This window comes from Pseudophryne corroboree (assembly GCF_028390025.1).
Source record: "Pseudophryne corroboree isolate aPseCor3 chromosome 3 unlocalized genomic scaffold, aPseCor3.hap2 SUPER_3_unloc_4, whole genome shotgun sequence".
In the NCBI taxonomy this organism is placed as follows: domain Eukaryota; kingdom Metazoa; phylum Chordata; class Amphibia; order Anura; family Myobatrachidae; genus Pseudophryne; species Pseudophryne corroboree.
Window position 1 is genome coordinate 154,558 of NW_026967530.1, and position 20,507 is coordinate 175,064.

Sequence of the window (20,507 nt, forward strand, 5' to 3'; positions counted from 1 at the left end):
GAGGAGGATACACTCTCCACAGCAGCACCAACACTCATTTCATGTTTGTCTTGCAAAGCTGCGTTAACCTCACAGGATCTGGTTCAAAATGGATTATGTGCAAATTGTTTTAGCTTTCACCAAAGTCTCTTAAATAAGCCGAGGCAGGCACAGGTTTAAGTTGAAACCCCATGGGCTACTTTTCCACAGACTTTGACCTAAAACTACATCATCTGCACATGTTTCAGATGAGGACTCATCAGAGGATGAGGACTCATCGCACTCTGGGTCTGTGTACATAGACGAGGAGGAAGGCCTCAGCTCAGTGGGCATACCTGAGCTAATTAGTGCTATGAAATCCATTCTATCCTTAGAGGAGGCAGCAGAGCCTTTGGTAAAACCTAAGGCACCTGTGTTTAAACATCCCAAAAAAGATAGGACTGAGTTTCCTGGGTCAGAACAGCTGATGGAAATCCAAGAAAATCCAAGAATCCAAGATGGAGTCCAAGAAGGTTCTAGAGTCTTTGCCTTTTACTGGAGATATTCTTTTTGGTAAAGTATTAAACAGTATTTTGGAGTCAGAAGCAGACTCTCTAAGAAAGTGAAGTTTCCTTCCACACACAAATCCAAACCTAGGCTTCCAGCTTTTTGGCCCTTCTGGACTCAATGAAAAGGAAAAGGGAAGGGTTATGGCAAACAGTCACAATCTGACAAGTCTGGGAAGACTAAAAAGCATTGGGCTACCAGAGTCGGTAGGTAAGCCATCAGCCTGATGGTGCTAGCCTCCACCTGGGGGACCCCAGGGTGGGAGGCCGACTTCTTCTATTTGCACAGATCTGGCAGCAGTCCACCACAGATGCCTGGGTGCAAGAAGCGGTATCTCACGGTTATGACTTTGCTTTCAAGAAGCACCCTCCACAAAGGTTTTTTTTGTACCAGCCCGTCCTCAGTGGAAATGAAGGCCAGGGCCTTACTCAGAAGTTGCTTCAATGAGGAGTGATAATTCCAGTTCCTCCGGCACAACGAGGACAAGGTTTTTATTCTAACCTGTTTCTAGTCCAGAAGCCAAATGGGTTGTTCCGGCCCATACTCAATCTCAAGGTGCTGAACAAGTACATTGGGTGCATCTGTTTCATATGGAGACTTTACCTTCCATTATTTTGGCCATAGAGCAGGAGGATTTTATGGTATTTGAAGGGAAAAGGGGAGGGGAAGACCTGAGCACAGGTGTATCAATTAGGGTGTGAATCAATTGCAAAGAATATATTGTTCCACAGTGTACTATAAGTACCATGGTTTTGTCCAATTCCACTTAGAAATACCTCAGGTGAAGGTGCTCCCCTGAGAGTATGAGGAACATATATACAAGAAGGGGCAGAAGAAACTCTAGGCAGTATACCAATCCCACAACGTCACAGTTAAAGATTTGTTTCAACTTGATTTCATTACCATCTCTGTCTATTATGGTCTCCTTTCTGGCCATATGATCTCAGGCCTTACATTTGCCACATGGGTAGGTACCCCTGAGTTTGGGTTCTCTCCTGGGGTTACCAACATAGTGGCTTCTCACCAATTTGTCCCTTAGGTTGTTGGCTTTTTCGCCTCATCAATCAGAAGAACTTGCCAGTGTTTCTGAACTAATCTCCTGTAGTCCTCTCCATTCGTTGCAATAGTTGGTTACAAATCTGATTGATTATTTTTGTTTTTTGGGAAGAGAAGGGTTTCTCGATTTTGTCTTTGCGGCATGGAATTTTGCAGTCTTGATTGATTGTTTGCTGTAACCTCGTTCCAGAAGTCTTGTCATAAGTTCTTGACTCTTTTCTTCATATGCCTGAATAGTGGTACAATTCCTCCTTAATCGTAGGAATTCACCCTTAGGTAAGTTTCTAATTGTTGGTGGAAAGTGGGAGCTTTTCCTGTGTAGAAGGCAGTTTGTGGCCGCTTCCTTCCTATATAGTTCTGTTAGTAAGTATCCTTCCTCGTTGATGTATCATACATCCTCAACTAATTTTGTGGGATATTCTGTGGTGTGGACTCATTGGGGATTGTTGTTTGGAGTCATTATTATTCTTTACCAGCTGTATTCAGTATCTGCACTGTGAACTGTGTTACCTACTGTATCGATAGGAATTATCTAGGAGACCTTGAAAATATGGTTCCAGTTTTGAAATTTTTTTATTTTGCTCAAGCTTTCTGAATTATCCGTGAACTGCGCATTGTCTATTTGAAGCATTTATTACAGCAAGAGAATTTATTATCTCGGCTATTATCTACAACTATATGTTATATGTGATGTTTGTCTATCTGTATGTGATTACAATACTTATTGTTTTGAAAGTACAGTAATTAAAGTTACATTTTATAACTATAACTGCCCCCAGAAAAAAAGTTTCCTCTGCCCATTCTTGGATTTTATGGTATCCCTGAATATCCAGGATGCTTACCTACATGTTCCTATAGCATTGTCCCATCAGCACTGTCTCAGGTTTGCTATCCTCCAACAACATTTTCAGTACTATTTGTAGTGGCCACAGCTCCCAGTGTATTCACCAATATTATGGTGGTAATGGCGGCTTATCTCCGTCAGCAGGGGATAAGGTTTTTCCATACCTCAACGACTTATTAATCCTGGCACAATATCTGGATTTGCTTCTGTGTCATCTGCAACAGACAATAGCTTGTTTACAGAGACACAGGCCCTCATTCCGAGCTGTTCGCTTGCAAGCTGCGTTTAGCAGCTTTGCACACACTAAGCCGCCGCCTACTGGGAGTGAATCTTAGCTTATTAAAATTGCGAACGAAAGATTAGCAAAATTGCGAATAGATACTTCTTAGCAGTTTCTGAGTAGCTCCAGACTTACTCGGCATCTGCGATCAGTTCAGTGCTTGTCGTTCCTGGTTTGACGTCACAAACACGCCCAGCGTTCGCCCAGACACTCCCCCGTTTCTCCAGCCACTCCCGTGTTTTTCCCAGAAACGGTAGCGTTTTTTCGTACACACCCATAAAACGGCCTGTTTCCGCCCAGAAACACCTACTTCCTGTCAATAACATTACGATCACCAGAACAAAGAAAAAACCTTGTAATGCCGTGAGTAAAATACCTAACTGCATAGCAAATTTACTTGGCGCAGTCGCACTGCGGACATTGCGCATGCACATTAGCGACTAATCGCTCCGTTGCGAGAAAAAAATAACGAGCGAACAACTCTGAATGACCCCCACAGTTGTCTCATAAATTGGGCAAAGTCGTCCCTGGTTTCGTCACAACGGATGACTCACTTGGGGGCTGTGTTGCATTCGGGTCTTCAGACAGTAATTTTACCTCTGAACAAAATATCCAAAGTTCAGTCAAGGATTCAGGACCTGCTACACAGTCAAAGGGTATCCACTCACGTGGCAATGCGTGTGATGGGATCTATGGTGTCGACATTCAACATGGTGGAGTATACTCCGTTCCACTCGAGACCTCTGCAGCATCTGATCCTTTCCAAATGGAATGGTTTTCATCAGACAATAAAAATGCAGACTATGGTCCGTCCTCTGGAAGTACACTAAGGAGGTCATTAGCATGGTGGCTACAGACATCCCATCTGGGTAGCAAAAGACCCTTTTGGATATCAGATTGGGAAATTCTGACCACGGATGCCAGCCTTCAGGGCTGGAGAGCGGTGTCAGGAAGAAGTTGCTTCCAGGGGCAGTGTACCAAGGAAGAAAGTTGCCTGCCAATAATTATATTGGAACTTCGAGCCATATATATATGGCACTTATTCAGGCAAAGGACATCCTTCAGGGGAAACCAGTTCAAATCCACTCGGACAATGCAACGACAGTAGCGAACATCAACCATCAGGGAGGAACTCGCGGCCAAAAATCAATGAAGGAGGTAAGTCACACGTTAAAGTGGACAGAACTTCATTATCCAGCCTTGTCCGCGCAGTGTTCATTCTGGGAGTCCTAAACTGGGAAGCGGATTTTCTCAGTTGACACGCCATTCATGCAAACGAATGGGCTTTACACCCCGAGGTCTTACAAACTCTGGTAGATAAGTGGGGGTTTCCGGACATAGATCTCATGGCATCCCGTCAGAACAACAAAGTTCCTGCATACAGGTCAAGAACAAAGGATCCCAAACTGACCTTTGTGGATGCCCTGTCAGTGAGATGGGACTTTCGTCTGGCCTATGTGTTTCCACCAATCACCCTATTACCCAGTGTGATGTGAAAGGTAAAACAGGGAAAGGGCACCGTGATACTAATAGCTCTGGCTTGGCCCAGAAGACATTGTGTCTCAGGGTCCTTGCTATCACAAGCACCTGGATTGACTATCTTTGACAGCGTGCCTCTTGAGACTTCCATCCTGAAGGCAAAAGGATTCTCACAACAGGTAATTCAAACTATGCTTAGAGCAAGGAAACCTTCCTCAGCTCGCATTTATTACCGAATATGGCAAGCCTATATTCAGTGGTGCAGTGACCGGAAATATGACCCTAGGTCTTTCAGAGTTTCCAGAGTCTTCGCATTCCTTCAAGCAGGAATGGATAAAGGTCTGCGGGTGGCTTCCTTGAGAGTGCAGGTGTCGGCATTCACTGTATACTTACAAAAGAAAATTGCTAACCTACAGGATGTGCACATTTTTTTCCAAGGAATGCTGCACATTCCACCTCCTTTTGTTCCTCCTACAGTGCCTCAGGATTTAAGTTTAGTCCTAAAGGTTCTTCAAATTGCACCATTTGAACCACTAAAATGATTGGATCTTAAATGGTTGAAAGCTAAAGTTCTCTTTCTACTGGCCATTGCTTCAGTTAGAAGAGTTTCAGATTTAGGGGTATTGTTATGTTGCCCTTGTCAGACTTGGTTTTGTCTGTGTCCCCGGAGGGGGCGCTAATGGGTCAGTGGAGGTAGATGGGAGAAAGCGAGGAGGCTGGATTATGTTTCTGCGCATGAGCGCAATGATATTTATTATACAGATAGTTCACAAACGGCAGCAGAAAATAACAGTAAGAAATGCAAATGTCAATAGTGCAGCGTGGAAGCTGAAAGTCTATGGTAACAGAAATATGGCAAATGGAGGAATGGTAACTGATAAAATGATAACCGGTAGTAATGATAACAGATGAATGAACACAGATGAGTAATAACTTGGCAGAAGATAATCTGGTATGGGAACCAGAGCAGTTTAAAACGTGGAGCCAGCAGAGATGGTAATGAATGGCAAACCTGGTAGCAGAGGCAGGAGACTGACAATGTCCACAGTGCAGGTGATGAGGCACTGGCAGCAAGCAAGCTGCATCACAGGTGGAGAGATGGGACACACTTGGAGTCAGTCTCTACTGCTAGGCTGAAGCACACAGAGTTGGTGATTAGTGTGAAGCCTGTAGATAGAAGCAGGTGTTGCTGAGGCTTGTAGTTCCACGGAGCTGTGAGAAGTAACCAGGAGCACAGAGTCTCAGGTAGATAGCCAGGAACACGGAACAACAGGTAGGTATCCAGGAACACGGAGGAACAGGAACCAGATCCAGACACATGAGTCGCAGGAGTGACACAAAGTTCAGGATGCCTGCAGACTGATCCTGCAGCTCCTGATATACCCCCTGATGTGCAGTCATTGGTGGGAGTAAGGAAAGTAGGCCGCCGTTCTCTGACTGATGGAGACTGTCATGGCGGCGCCCATGCCGCGGCCTAGCGGGAACGCGGCGTGCTACACGCCCGCTGTCACAGGAGCGCTCCCAGGCCCAGGATGACGTCTGATGGCAGAGGTGCGGATGACAGTGGAACGCAGGGACCCAGGACGGAGTCCGCACCGGCGGACAGATGTGACCGTGGTGAGTCGATTCCTGACAGTACCCCCCCCTTTAAGGGTGGGCACTGAACACCCACGTGGCTTGGAAGGATGAGTGTTATGGAAGACACGGACCAACCTTGGAGCATGGACATCTGACGAATTCACCCAACTTCTCTCCTCCGGACCATAACCGGACCAATCGATAAGATATTGTAGACGACCATACCGGCAACGGGAATCCAGAATCTTCTCCATTTCGAACTCCACGCCCCCCTGAGTTCGAACTTTGGGGCCGACTGGAAGAGCTCTTTGGAAGCGATTCAGGACTAATGGTCTGAGGAGAGAAACATGAAAGGCATTAGGTATTCGCAGAGAAGGTGGTAACCTCAGCTTGTAGGCCACAGGGCTGATGACTCTTTCAACAGGAAAGGGACCGATGAAACGTGGTGCAAATTTCATAGACGGGACTCTAAGACGGAGGTTCCGGGTAGAAAGCCAAACCTTGTCCCCAGGTTTCAGGCTAGGAACTGCACGTCTTTTGCGGTCAGCAAAGTATTTATACCGGCTGGAGGCCTTCTTGAGAGAAGTGTGAATCTTCCTCCAGGTTGAAGAGAACTGACTCAGGGCAGTAGTGGCAGCAGGAACATCAATGCGAGGGAGTTCTTGGAAGTCTGGAACACAAAGATGTTGCCCATATACAGCAAATAAAGGAGTTGTGTCAGTAGCAGTGTGATAACGGAAATTGTGGGCAAATTCGGCCCACGGGAGCAGATCCAACCAGTCATCCTGAGAAGATGAAACATAAAGTCTTAAAAATGTCTCCAAATACTGATTTACCCTCTCTGTCTGGCCATTCGTCTGAGGGTGGTAAGATGACGAGAACTTCAGTTTAACCTGCATGGCAGGGCCCTCCAAAACCTCGCTACAAACTGTACACCTCGGTCGGATATTATTTCTGAGGGTAGACCATGTAGACGGAAAATCTCCCGTAGGAAGATTTGGGCAAGTTTTGGGGCAGAAGGGAGACCCTGGAGGGGAACAAAATGGGCCATCTTGGTAAATCTGTCCACCACAACCCAGATGGTATTGTATCCTTGAGAAGGAGGGAGATCGGAAATAAAGTCCATGGACAGGTGTGACCAGGGACGGCTAGGAACAGACAATGGTTGTAACTGACCTGCTGGAGACTGATGAGGAATTTTGTGCTGCGCACACTTAGGACAGGATGCCACGAAATCCTTGATGTCAGCTTTCATCTTTGGCCACCAGTATGTCTCAGAGAGGAACTTGAAGGTTTTCAGAACACCGGGATGTCCAGTGAACTTGGATTGATGGGCCCAAGATAGCAACTTGGGACGGAGTTCTGGGGAAACAAAAGACTTACCAGGAGGAGGAGCTGGGGAGACTTGAGATGCAGCAAATACCACTGGACTCAGGATGGAATGCGGAACTGAGTTAGACGTTTCCTCTTCGGATTCCATAGATCGGGATAAGGCATCAGCTTTAACATTCTGCGAACCTGGGCGGAAATTAAGCTTAAAGTTAAAACGAGAGAAAAACATAGCCCACCGGGACTGGCGAGGATTAAGGCACTGGGCTGCCTTTAAATATAACAGATTTTTATGATCCGTATAGATGTTGAACGGATATTTGGCCCCTTCCAGGAGATACCTCCATTCCTCGAGGGCCAGCTTAATCGCCAGTAGTTCTTGATCTCCAACGGAATAGTTAGCTTCTGCAGGGAGGAATTTACGAGAATAAAATCCACAGGGGTGGATCTTCCCATCAGTTCCCTTCTGGGAGAGAACAGCTCCAACTCCAACTGTAGAGGCATCCACCTCCAACTCGAATGGCTTGTTTACATCTGGTTGAGACAGAACTGGAGCAGACATAAAAGCCAGCTTGATCTTCTGGAAGGCCACTAAAGCCTCTTCTGACCAGTTGGAATGGTCTGCCCCTTTCCGAGTTAAGTTGGTAATAGGAGTGATGAGAGTGGAGAATCCTCGAATAAATTTCCTATAGTAATTGGCGAATCCCAGGAATCGCTGAATAGACTTGAGAGAATTTGGAATGGACCAATTGGCAATGGCATCCAACTTTGTCGGGTCCATCTGGAGATCCGATCCGGAAATTATATACCCCAGGAAGGGTATAGAGGAAACTTCAAAGGTACACTTGGATAATTTACCGTAGAGCCGGTTCTCACGAAGACGTCGGAGGACTTCACGGACTTGTAGACGATGAGAGGGAAGATCTTGGGAGAAGATAAGGATATCATCCAGATAAACTACAAGGTATTTGTACAGAACGTCCCGGAAGATTTCGTTCACAAAGTGCTGGAACACTGCTGGGGCATTACTCAACCCGAATGGCATTACCAGGTACTCGTAATGACCATCTCGAGTATTAAAAGCTGTCTTCCATTCATCACCACTTCGGATTCTAATGAGGTTGTAGGCACCGCGGAGGTCTAACTTGGTGAAGATGCGGGCTCCCTTCACTCTGTCAAATAATTCAGTGATGAGTGGTAATGGATAACTATTTTTGATGGTAATGTCATTGAGACCCCGGTAGTCAATGCATGGACGCAGTCCTCCATCCTTTTTCTTAACAAAGAAGAAGCCTGCACCAGCGGGTGATGACGAGGGACGGATGAATCCCTTCTGTAAATTCTCCCTGATGTAGTCGCTCATCGCCTCAGTTTCAGGAACAGATAACGGATAGGTACGCCCCCTAGGTGGTTTCTTGCCGGGAAGAAGGTCGATGGGGCAATCCCACTCTCTATGGGGCGGCAGGACATCAGCGGCTTTCTCACTGAAGACGTCAGAGAAATCTTGGTAAGCCGCAGGAAGACTTGACTGGGTTTTTACTTCAGTAGACTTGATAGGACAAACTTGAGCTAAACAGGACTGGTGGCAGTGTGAACCCCAAGAAGTAAGTTGTAACGTTGACCAATCAAACTGTGGATTGTGTAGCTGGAGCCAGGGCATGCCCAAAACGATCTCCTGGGTGGCCTGAGGAATGACTAAGAACTTTATTAATTCTGAGTGCAGGAACCCAACTCCCAAAACCACTGGTGCAGTTTGGTGAGAGATATTCCCCTTGGAGATTCGGCTACCATCCACAGCGGTAATATAGACTGGGTAAGAAAGTTCACATACAGGCAAACAAAACTTATCTACCGCAGCTTGAGTGATGAAGTTTCCTGCGGCTCCACAGTCCACTAACGCAGATGCAGATTGAAGCCCAACTGAAGTCTCTAATGTCACGGGAAGGATAAGGTCTTGATTTGAAGGAGCTTGACTAGAAGATCCCAACTTGACTCCTCCTTTACAAGTCAGGATCTGGCGTTTCCCGAACGCACTGTACAAGAATTAATCTGGTGACCTGCAGCCGCACAATAAAGACACAGTCTCTCACGAAGTCTTCTTGACCGCTCCTCAGGAGTTAGGCGGGACCTATTTACTGCATAGGCTCATCAGAAGGTGGAGACTGAAACTGTACGGAAGGTACCATCCTTGACCTGCGTGGCTCACTACGAGCACGCTCACTGTTGCGTTCGCGGATGCGAGAGTCCAACTTGATGCACAGGGAAATTAAATCAGACAATTGCTCAGGAAGGTCGCGGGTTGCCAGTTCATCCTTGATCCGATCAGAGAGTCCATGCCAGAAAGCTGCTACCAGGGCTTGATTGTTCCACTGAATCTCTGCGGCCAACGTCTGGAACTGGATGACATATTGCCCCATACTACGGGTACCTTGACGAAGTTGGATAAGGTCTGCAGAAGCTGATGTTGCACGACCCGGCTCGTCAAAGATCCGTCTGAAGGTTGAGACGAATTCTGCGTAGTTGTTTATCAGAGGGTCAGCACGTTCCCACAGAGGAGATACCCAACTCAAGGCAGATCCAGAGAGTAGAGAGATGATGTAAGCAACCTTGGATCTTGGCGTGGGGAAATTGTGTGACAATAATTCAAACTGGATTTCACATTGGTTAAGAAACCCGCGACATAACCTTGGACTGCCATCATACTTGCTGGGCACGGGCAGATGCAAACGTGACACTGGAGCTGATGCAGCCGGCATAGAAGAACTCACAGTACTTGCAGGTGCTGGAGTAACAGGAACTGTAGAAGTGAGTACACTAGGCAGGGTTTGCTGTAGTGTATCAATCCGGGAGGACATCCCTTGCAGGAACTGGAACATCTGCTGCTGCGCAGCCTCTTGACCATCCAAACGGGAGACCAGATTTTGCAAGGCCTCTGACCCCACACTCCGACCACCGTCCGAGTCCATAGATCCTGAACTTACTGTCAGACTTAGTTTTGTCTGTGTCCCCGGAGGGGGCGCTAGTGGGTCAGTGGAGGTAGATGGGAGAAAGCGAGGAGGCTGGATTATGTTTAGGCGCATGAGCGCAATTATATTTATTATACAGATAGTTCACAAACGGCAGCAGAAAATAACAGTAAGAAATGCAAATGTCAATAGTGCAGCGTGGAAGCTGAAAGTCTATGGTAACAGAAATATGGCAAATGGATGAATGGTAACTGATGAAATGATAACCGGTAGTAATGATAACAGATGAATGAACACAGATGAGTAATAACTTGGCAGAGAATATTCTGGTATGGGAACCAGAGCAGTTTAAAACGTGGAGCCAGCAGAGATGGTAATGAATGGCAAACCTGGTAGCAGAGGCAGGAGACTGACAATGTCCACAGTGCAGGTGATGAGGCACTGGCAGCAAGCAAGCTGCATCACAGGTGGAGAGATGGAACACACTTGGAGTCAGTCTCTACTGCTAGGCTGAAGCACACAGAGATGGTGGTGAGTGTGAAGCCTGTAGATAGAAGCAGGTGTTGCTGAGGCTTGTAGTTCCACGGAGCTGTGAGAAGTAACCAGGAGCACAGAGTCTCAGGTAGATAGCCAGGAACACGGAACAACAGGTAGGTATCCAGGAACACGGAGGAACAGGAACCAGATCCAGACACATGAGTCGCAGGAGTGACACAAAGTTCAGGATGCCTGCAGACTGATCCTGCAGCTCCTGATATACCCCCTGATGTGCAGTCATTGGTGGGAGTGAGGAAAGTAGGTGCGGCCAAGCACCGGATTGGCCGCCGTGCTCTGACTGATGGAGACTGTCATGGCGGCGCCCATGCCGCGGCCTAGCAGGAACGCGGCGTGCTACACGCCCGCTGTCACAGGAGCGCTCCCAGGCCCAGGATGACGTCTGATGGCAGAGGTGCGGATGACAGTGGAACGCAGGGACCCAGGACGGAGTCCGCACCGGCGGACAGATGTGACCGTGGTGAGTCGATTCCTGAGAGCCCTCCTTTGCTGATTTTTTTTTTTTTTCCAGATAGAGTGGTTCTCAGAACCAAATCTGGGTATCTTCCTAAGGTGGTGTCTAAATTCCACCTTTAATGAAGATATTATAGTCCCAGCCTTCAAAGGGCCAGACTTTTCTGCGGGAGGTGCATCGTTGGACATAGTCCTTGCTTTAAGGATCTACGTGGATCGTACCAGTTCCATCGGAAAAACAGACACTCTCTTCATTCTTTACGGATTTCACAAGAGAGGATGGCCTGCTGACAAGCAGACACTGGCAAGGTGGCTTCGGATGACTATTTCAGAAGCATATTCTCGAGCTGATCTCCCTGTTCCGGCTAATGTCTCTGCTCACTCTACTCATAAGGTAGGTCCTTCATGGGCAGCACAACATGATGCTTCAGCAGAACAGATGTGTAAGGCAGCCATATGGTCTTCCATTAACACATTCATTAGACATCATGCCTTTGATACCTTTGCCTCTCAGGACGCTGAATTTGGGCAAAAGATTCTCCTGTCTAATCAGGAGTGTCCCCACCACTAAATTGCTTTGGGACATCCCAATGTTATCCTGTGGATAACCTGTGGACCGTGCCGGAGAAATATTCGTTACGGTAGACTTACCGTTGATAACGCTATTTCTCCTACGTTCTCAGGATCCACAGGGATCCCACCCTGACACACCTGACTTGAGGATCCTTTCACTCACTACCCTCTTCCTTCTTGTATGGAAGGGTGTGCATATGTGTTCTTCTCGCCTGATTAGGGCTCTCTATGATGCTCCTGCCTTGAACTTTGGAAAAACAACTGATTTGCCTGAGCTAGGAGGCGGGGATATAGGGACGGACCCGTTGCATGCTGGGAGGCCAAAAGCTTTGATCGTATGGTGCCAATCTGCTGTCGCTACCTCATATCCCAATGTTATTCTGTGGATCCTGTGGACTTAGGAGAAATAGCATTATGAACGGAAAGTCTACCATAATGAATATTTCATATAGAAGTATTGAAATTACAGGCGTAACACCGTAGAACATAAAAGAAGATGGACAAGAATAAAAATTTGAAAACAGAAAGTATACTAAATATCACCCTGGAGATAATCTACCTGCTTACTGGGGAGGTGAGTGGATCTGTGATCATCACAGTGACATCATTTATATCTATAGTAATAATACAAGGACATGACTGGAGAGGTGAGTGGATCTGTGATCGTCATAGTGACATCACTTATATCTATAGTAATAATACAGGGACATGACTGGGGAGGTGAGTGGATCTGTGATCATCACAGTGACATCATTTATATCTATAGTAATAATATAGGGACATGACTGGGGAGGTGAGGGGATCTGGGAGCATCACAGTGACATCATTTATATCTATAGTAATAATACAGGGACATGACTGGGGAGGTGAGGGGGATCTGGGGGTGTCACAGTGATGTCACTTATATCTATAGTAATAATACAGGGACATGACTGGGGAGGTGAGTGGATCTATGATCATCACAGTGACATCATTTATATCTATAGTAATAATACAAGGACATGACTGGAGAGGTGAGTGGATCTGTGATCGTCATAGTGACATCACTTATATCTATAGTAATAATACAGGGACATGACTGGGGAGGTGAGGGGATCTGTGATCATCACAGTGACATCATTTATATCTATAGTAATAATACAGGGACATGACTGGGGAGGTGAGGGGATCTGGGAGTGTCATAGTGACATCACTTATATCTATAGTAATAATACAGGGACATGACTGGGGAGGTGAGGGGATCTGTGATCATCACAGTGACATCATTTATATCTATAGTAATAATATCGGGACATGACTGGGGAGGTGAGGGGATCTGGGAGCATCATAGTGACATCACTTATATCTATAGTAATAATACAGAGACTTGACTGGGGAGGTGAGGAGATCTGGGAACTTCACAATGAGATCAATTATATCTATAGTAATAATACAGGGAGATGACTGGGGACAGTGATATTTGATGTTTCCCTCATTTATACAGGATTACACAGTAGTGAGGAAGACATCCAGTGAGTGTGAGACATCCAGCATACATCCCAATGTGTCGGGAGGACTGAGCACGAGCCAGAGCCCCATCCTGGTGCCTCCACCTCTCTCACTGACACATGAGGGGCACAGTGACCAGAAGATCCTGGAACTCACCAACAAGATCATTCAGCTGCTGACTGGAGAGGTGACTGCCGGGAATGGGGGCATTATACAGTACCACCAGGGGATGTGTCTGGGTGATGACTGGAGAGGTGACTGCTGGGAATGGGGCATTATACAGTAACACCGGAGGATGTGTCTGGGTGATGACTGGAGAGGTGACTGCTGGGAATGGGGCATTATACAGTAACACCAGGGGATGTGTCTGAGTGATGACTGGAGAGGTGACTGCTGGGAATGGGACATTATACAGTAACACCAGGGGGCGTGTCTGGGTGATGACTGGAGAGGTGACTGCTGGGAATGGGGCATTATACAGTAACACCAGGGGATGTGTCTGGGTGATGACTGGAGAGGTGACTGCTGGGAATGGGGCATTATACAGTAACACCAGGGGATGTGTCTGGGTGATGACTGGAGAGGTGACTGCTGGGAATGGGACATTATACAGTAACACCAGGGGATGTGTCTGAGTGATGACTGGAGAGGTGACTGCTGGGAATGGGGTATTATAGAGTAACACCAGGGGATGTGTCTGGGTGATGACTGGAGAGGTGACTGCTGGGAATGGGACATTATACAGTAATACCAGGGGATGTGTCTGGGTGATGACTGGAGAGGTGACTGCTGGGAATGGGACATTATACACTAACACCAGGGGATGTGTCTGGGTGATGACTGGAGAGGTGACTGCTGGGAATGGGGTATTATAGAGTAACACCGGGGGATGTGTCTAGGTGATGACTGGAGAGGTGACTGCTGGGAATGGGGCATTATACAGTAACACCAGGGGACGTGTCTGGGTGATGACTGGAGAGGTGACTGCTGGGAATGGGACATTATACAGTAACACCAAGGGATGTGTCTGGGTGATGACTGGAGAGGTGACTGCCGGGAATGGGGTATTATAGAGTAACACCGGGGGATGTGTCTAGGTGATGACTGGAGAGGTGACTGCTGGGAATGGGGCATTATACAGTAACACCAGGGGACGTGTCTGGGTGATGACTGGAGAGGTGACTGCTGGGAATGGGACATTATACAGTAACACCAGGGGACGTGTCTGGATGATGACTGGAGAGGTGACTGCTGGGAATGGGGAAATATACAGTAACACCGGGGGATGTGTCTGGGTGATGACTGGAGAGGTGACTGCTGGGAATGGGGCATTATACAGTAACACCGGGGAATGTGTCTGGGTGATGACTGGAGAGGTGACTGCTGGGAATGGGACATTATACAATAACACCAGGGAATGTGTCTGGGTGATGACTGGAGAGGTAACTGCTGGGAATGGGACATTATACAGTAACACCGGGGGATGTGTCTGGATGATGACTGGAGAGGTGACTGCTGGGAATGGGACATTATACAGTAACACCAGGGGACGTGTCTGGGTGATGACTGGAGAGGTAACTGCTGGGAATGGGACATTATACAGTAACACCGGGGGATGTGTCTGGATGATGACTGGAGAGGTGACTGCTGGGAATGGGACATTATACAGTAACACCAGGGGACGTGTCTGGGTGATGACTGGAGAGGTGACTGCTGGGAATGGGACATTATACAGTAACACCAGGGGACGTGTCTGGGTGATGACTGGAGAGGTGACTGCTGGGAATGGGACATTATACAGTAACACCAGGGGACGTGTCTGGGTGATGACTGGAGAGGTGACTGCTGGGAATGGGACATTATACAGTAACACCAGGGGACGTGTCTGGGTGATGACTGGAGAGGTGACTGCTGGGAATGGGACATTATACAATAACACCAGGGGATGTGTCTGGGTGATGACTGGAGAGGTGACTGCTGGGAATGGGGAAATATACAGTAACACCAGGGGACGTGTCTGGGTGATGACTGTAGAGGTGACTGCTGGGAATGGGACATTGTACAGTAACACCAGGGGACATGTCTGGGTGATGACTGGAGAGGTGACTGCTGGGAATGGGGCATTATACAGTAACACCGGGGGGTTGTATCTGGGTGATGACTGGAGAGGTGACTGCTGGGAATGGGGCATTGTACAGTAACACCAGGGGACGTGTCTGGGTGATGACTGGAGAGGTGACTGCTGGGAATGGGGCATTATACAGTAACAATGGGTGACGTGTCTGAAAGATGACTGGAGAGGTGACTGCTGGGAATGGGACATTATACAGTAACACCAGGGGACGTGTCTGGGTGATGACTGGAGAGGTGACTGCTGAGAATGCAGCATTATACAGTAACACCGGGGGACGTGTCTGGGTGATGACTGGAGAGGTGACTGCTGGGAATGGGGCATTATACAGTAACAATGGGTGACGTGTCTGAAAGATGACTGGAGAGGTGACTGCTGGGAAAGGGACATTATACAGTAACACCGGGGGGCATGTGTCTGGGTGATGACTGGAGAGGTGACTGCTGGGAATGGGACATTTTACAGTAACACCGGGGGATGTATCTGGGTGATGACTGGAGAGGTGACTGCTGGGAATGGGACATTATACAGTAACACCAGGGGACGTGTCTGGGTGATGACTGGAGAGGTGACTGCTGGGAATGGGGCATTATACAATAACACCAGGGGACGTGTCTGGGTGATGACTGTATCACTGTGTGTGTCCGGTTCCTATAAGGTGTCAGGATGTCACTGTCTATGTCTCCATGCAGGAGGGGGAGTATATAGAGGAACACAGGGGTCTGTACAAGGACGTCATGATGGAGAATCACCGGCCCCTCACATCACTGGGTAAGAGGAGACTGTCATGTATTGTACAGGGGAGAGCAGGTATAGGGGTCCCTATATACACACATCACCTGATAATCACATATATACACTGTACTCAGTCACTGTGTGTCTCCTACAGATGGGCCCAGTAACAGAGATACCCCAGAGAGATGTCCCCGTCCTCTGTATTCCCAGGACTGTACAGAGGAGAATCACAGGACCCCACAGGAGGATCAGGTAGGTGGGATTTAGGGTCTCCCCAATATACCAAAGTGACTGTCACTATATGATCTGTAGAGAAGCTGTGTGTCTTATATATACACTGATATTTTACAGATAAAACATCAGTTTTATCAACATAAGACATAAATAACATATAATTGTATTGTTATGTGGATTATTTAGAGTGAAGAACTAACTGATATAAAAACAGAAGATATAAAGAAAGAAGCCAAGATGCTTGTGACTTATAATAAGGCAGAAGATACAGAGGGAGAAGAAGAGACATCTATAAGGAGTGTTCAGTGTAAGGTGGAGGAAATTCCTACAGATATCAGCAAAGGTGAGCAATAAACAATTATTACAGCCCCTATTATACTCCTGCTCTCCCCCTCACATCATGTCACTGTGTGTTACCAGCCCAGAGATCTAACCTGTCTCCTCCCCACACTCTCTGGTGTATCTCATACATCAGGAGCCATCAGCCCCTATTATACTCCTGATCTCCTCCTCACATCATGTCACTGTGTGTTACCAGCCCAGAGATATGACCAGTCTCCTCCCCACACTCTCTGTTGTATCTCATACATCAGGAGCCATCATACCCTATTATACTCCTGCTCTCCCTCACATCATGTCACTGTGTTTTACCAGCCCAGAGACCTGACCAGTCTCCTCCCCACATTCTCTGGTGTATCTCATACATCAGGAGCCATCAGCCCCTATTATACTCCTGCTCTCCCCCTAACATCATGTCACTGTGTGTTACCAGCCCAGAGATATGACCAGTCTCCTCCCCACACTCTCTGGTGTATCTCATACATCAGGAGCCATCAGCCCCTATTATACACCTGCTCTCTCCTCACATCATGTCACTGTGTGTTACCAGCCCAGAGATCTGACCAGTCTCCTCCCCACACTCTCTGGTGTATCTCATACATCAGGAGACATCAGCCCCTATTATACACCTGCTCTCCCCCTCATATCATGTCACTGTGTGTTACTGGCCCAGAGATCTGACCAGTCTCCTCCCCACACTCTCTGGTATATCTCATACATCAGGAGCCATCAGCCCCTATTATACACCTGCTCTCTCCTCACATCATGTCACTGTGTGTTACCAGCCCAGAGATCTGACCAGTCTCCTCCCCACACTCTCTGGTGTATCTCATACATCAGGAGCCATCAGCCCCTATTATACACCTGCTCTCCACTCACATCATGTCTCTCATACATCAGGAGCCATCAGCCCCTATTATACTCCTGCTCTCTCCCTCACATCATGTCACTGTGTGTTACCAGCCCAGAGATCTGACCAGTCTCCTCCCCACACTCTCTGGTATATCTCATACATCAGGAGCCATCAGCCCCTATTATACACCTGCTCTCTCCTCACATCATGTCACTGTGTGTTACCAGCCCAGAGATCTGACCAGTCTCCTCCCCACACTCTCTGGTGTATCTCATACATCAGGAGCCATCAGCCCCTATTATACACCTGCTCTCTCCTCACATCATGTCACTGTGTGTTACCAGCCCAGAGATCTGACCAGTCTCCTCCCCACACTCTCTGGTGTATCTCATACATCAGGAGCCATCAGCCCCTATTATACACCTGCTCTCCACTCACATCATGTCACTGTGTGTTACCAGCCCAGAGATCTGACCAGTCTCATCCCCACACTCTCTGGTGTATCTCATACATCAGGAGCCATCAGCCCCTATTATACTCCTGCTCTCCCCTCACATCATGTCACTGTGTTACCAGCCCAGAGATCTAACCTGTCTCCTCCCCATACTCTCTGGTGTATCTCATACATCAGGAGCCATCAGCCCCTATTATACACCTGCTCCCCCGTCACACCATGTCACTGTGTTACCGGCCCAGAGATCTGACCATTCTCCTCCCCACACTCTCTGGTGTATCTCATACATCAGGAGCCATCAGCCCCTATTATACTCCTGCTCTCCCCCTCACATCATGTCACTGTGTGTTACCAGCCCAGAGATCTGACCAGTCTCCTCCCCACACTCTCTGGTGTATCTCATACATCAGGAGCCATCAGCCCCTATTATACTCCTGCTCTCCTCCTCACATCATGTCACTGTGTGTTACCAGCCCAGAGATCTGACCAGTGTCCTCCCCACACTCTCTGGTGTATCTCATACATCAGGAGACATCAGCCCCTATTATACTCCTGCTCTCCCCCTCATATCATGTCACTGTGTGTTACTGGCCCAGAGATCTGACCAGTCTCCTCCCCACACTCTCTGGTATATCTCATACATCAGGAACCATCAGCCCCTATTATACACCTGCTCTCTCCTCACATCATGTCACTGTGTGTTACCAGCCCAGAGATCTGACCAGTCTCCTCCCCACACTCTCTGGTGTATCTCATACATCAGGAGCCATCAGCCCCTATTATACACCTGCTCTCTCCTCACATCATGTCACTGTGTGTTACCAGCCCAGAGATCTGACCAGTCTCCTCCCCACACTCTCTGGTGTATCTCATACACCAGGAGCCATCAGCCCCTATTAAACACCTGCTCTCCACTCACATCATGTCACTGTGTGTTACCAGCCCAGAGATCTGACCAGTCTCATCCCCACACTCTCTGGTGTATCTCATACATCAGGAGCCATCAGCCCCTATTATACTCCTGCTCTCCCCTCACATCATCTCACTGTGTGTTACCAGCCCAGAGATCTGACCAGTCTCCTCCCCACACTCTCTGGTGTATCTCATACATCAGGAGCCATCAGCCCCTATTATACTCCTGCTCTCCCCCTCATATCATGTCACTGTGTTACCAGCCCAGAGATCTAACCTGTCTCCTCCCCAATCTCTCTGGTGTATCTCATACATCAGGAGCCATCAGCCCCTATTATACACCTGCTCCCCCGTCACACCATGTCACTGTGTTACCGGCCCAGAGATCTGACCATTCTCCTCCCCACACTCTCTGGTGTATCTCATACATCAGGAGCCATCAGCCCCTATTATACTCCTGCTCTCCCCCTCACATCATGTCACTGTGTGTTACCAGCTCAGAGATCTGACCAGTCTCCTCCCCATACTCTCTGGTGTATCTCATACATCAGGAGCCATCAGCCCCTATTATACACCTGCTCCTCCGTCACATCATGTCACTGTGTTACCAGCCCAGAGATCTAACCTGTCTCCTCCCCACACTCTCTGGTGTATCTCATACATCAGGAGCCATCAGCCCCTATTATACTCCTGCTCTCCCCCTCACATCATGTCACTGTGTGTTACCAGCCCAGAGATCTGACCAGTCTCCTCCCCACACTGTCTGGTGTATCTCATACATCAGGAGACATCAGCACCTATTATACTCCTGTTCTCCCCCTCACATCATGTCACTGTGTGTTACCAGCCCAGAGATCTGACCAGTCTCCTCCCCACACTCTCTGGTGTATCTCATACATCAGGAGACATCAGCCCCTATTATACTCCTGCTCTCCCCCTCACATCATGTCACTGTGTGTTACCAGCCCAGAGATCTAACCTGTCTCCTCCCCACACTCTCTGGTGTATCTCATACATCAGGAGCCATCAGCCCCTATTATACTCCTGCTCTCCCCCTCACATCATGTCACTGTGTGTTACCAGCCCAGAGATCTGACCAGTCTCCTCCCCACACTGTCTGGTGTATCTCATACATCAGGAGACATCAGCACCTATTATACTCCTGTTCTCCCCCTCACATCATGTCACTGTGTGTTACCAGCCCAGAGATCTGACCAGTCTCCTCCCCACACTCTCTGGTGTATCTCATACATCAGGAGACATCAGCACCTATTATACTCCTGTTCTCCCCTCACATCATGTCACTTTATGTTCACACTCACCACCTTCACACAAGCATCACTGTCTCATACACAGCACTGTAACCACACAAACGTCATTGTGCAGTAGCTCCAGTTAATGTATATGATGACTCTGTGCTAATACTCTTTATGTTCTGTCCTTATACATCTCCCACATTCTGCTGTTCCCTATGAATGAGCTGCTGATCCCTACTCTATTGCTCTGTCCTGCTGCTTAGTCATGTTGCTACGTCCTGCGCTGTGGTTCTGTCCTGCTGTATTTCCCTCTCCGTGCTGGTCTACCTGGTAGCCTCAGCCTAGAATATCAGTAAGACACTGGCTGCAGGGCTTTACTCCTTAGGGGCAACCACAAGAACTTATAGATGTTCAATTAGCCCATGTGTAGGACACAGTGCTCATTTAGGACATATCTGCTCTGCTTC

At 47.9% G+C, this 20,507-nt stretch overlaps 1 protein-coding gene across 1 annotated transcript in view; it reads left to right on the top strand.

Moving 5' to 3' along the window:
* LOC134984172 (gastrula zinc finger protein XlCGF26.1-like) overlaps nucleotides 1-20,507 on the top strand; it is a 54,079-nt gene that overhangs the window by 24,987 nt on the left and 8,585 nt on the right. The window contains exons 2-6 of the mRNA XM_063949796.1: nucleotides 12,108-12,212; nucleotides 13,122-13,313; nucleotides 15,950-16,028; nucleotides 16,147-16,244; nucleotides 16,413-16,569. Coding sequence (XP_063805866.1) covers nucleotides 12,135-12,212; nucleotides 13,122-13,313; nucleotides 15,950-16,028; nucleotides 16,147-16,244; nucleotides 16,413-16,569 — 604 coding nt within the window. The 5' untranslated portion in view covers nucleotides 12,108-12,134. The remainder of the gene's footprint in view (nucleotides 1-12,107; nucleotides 12,213-13,121; nucleotides 13,314-15,949; nucleotides 16,029-16,146; nucleotides 16,245-16,412; nucleotides 16,570-20,507) is intronic.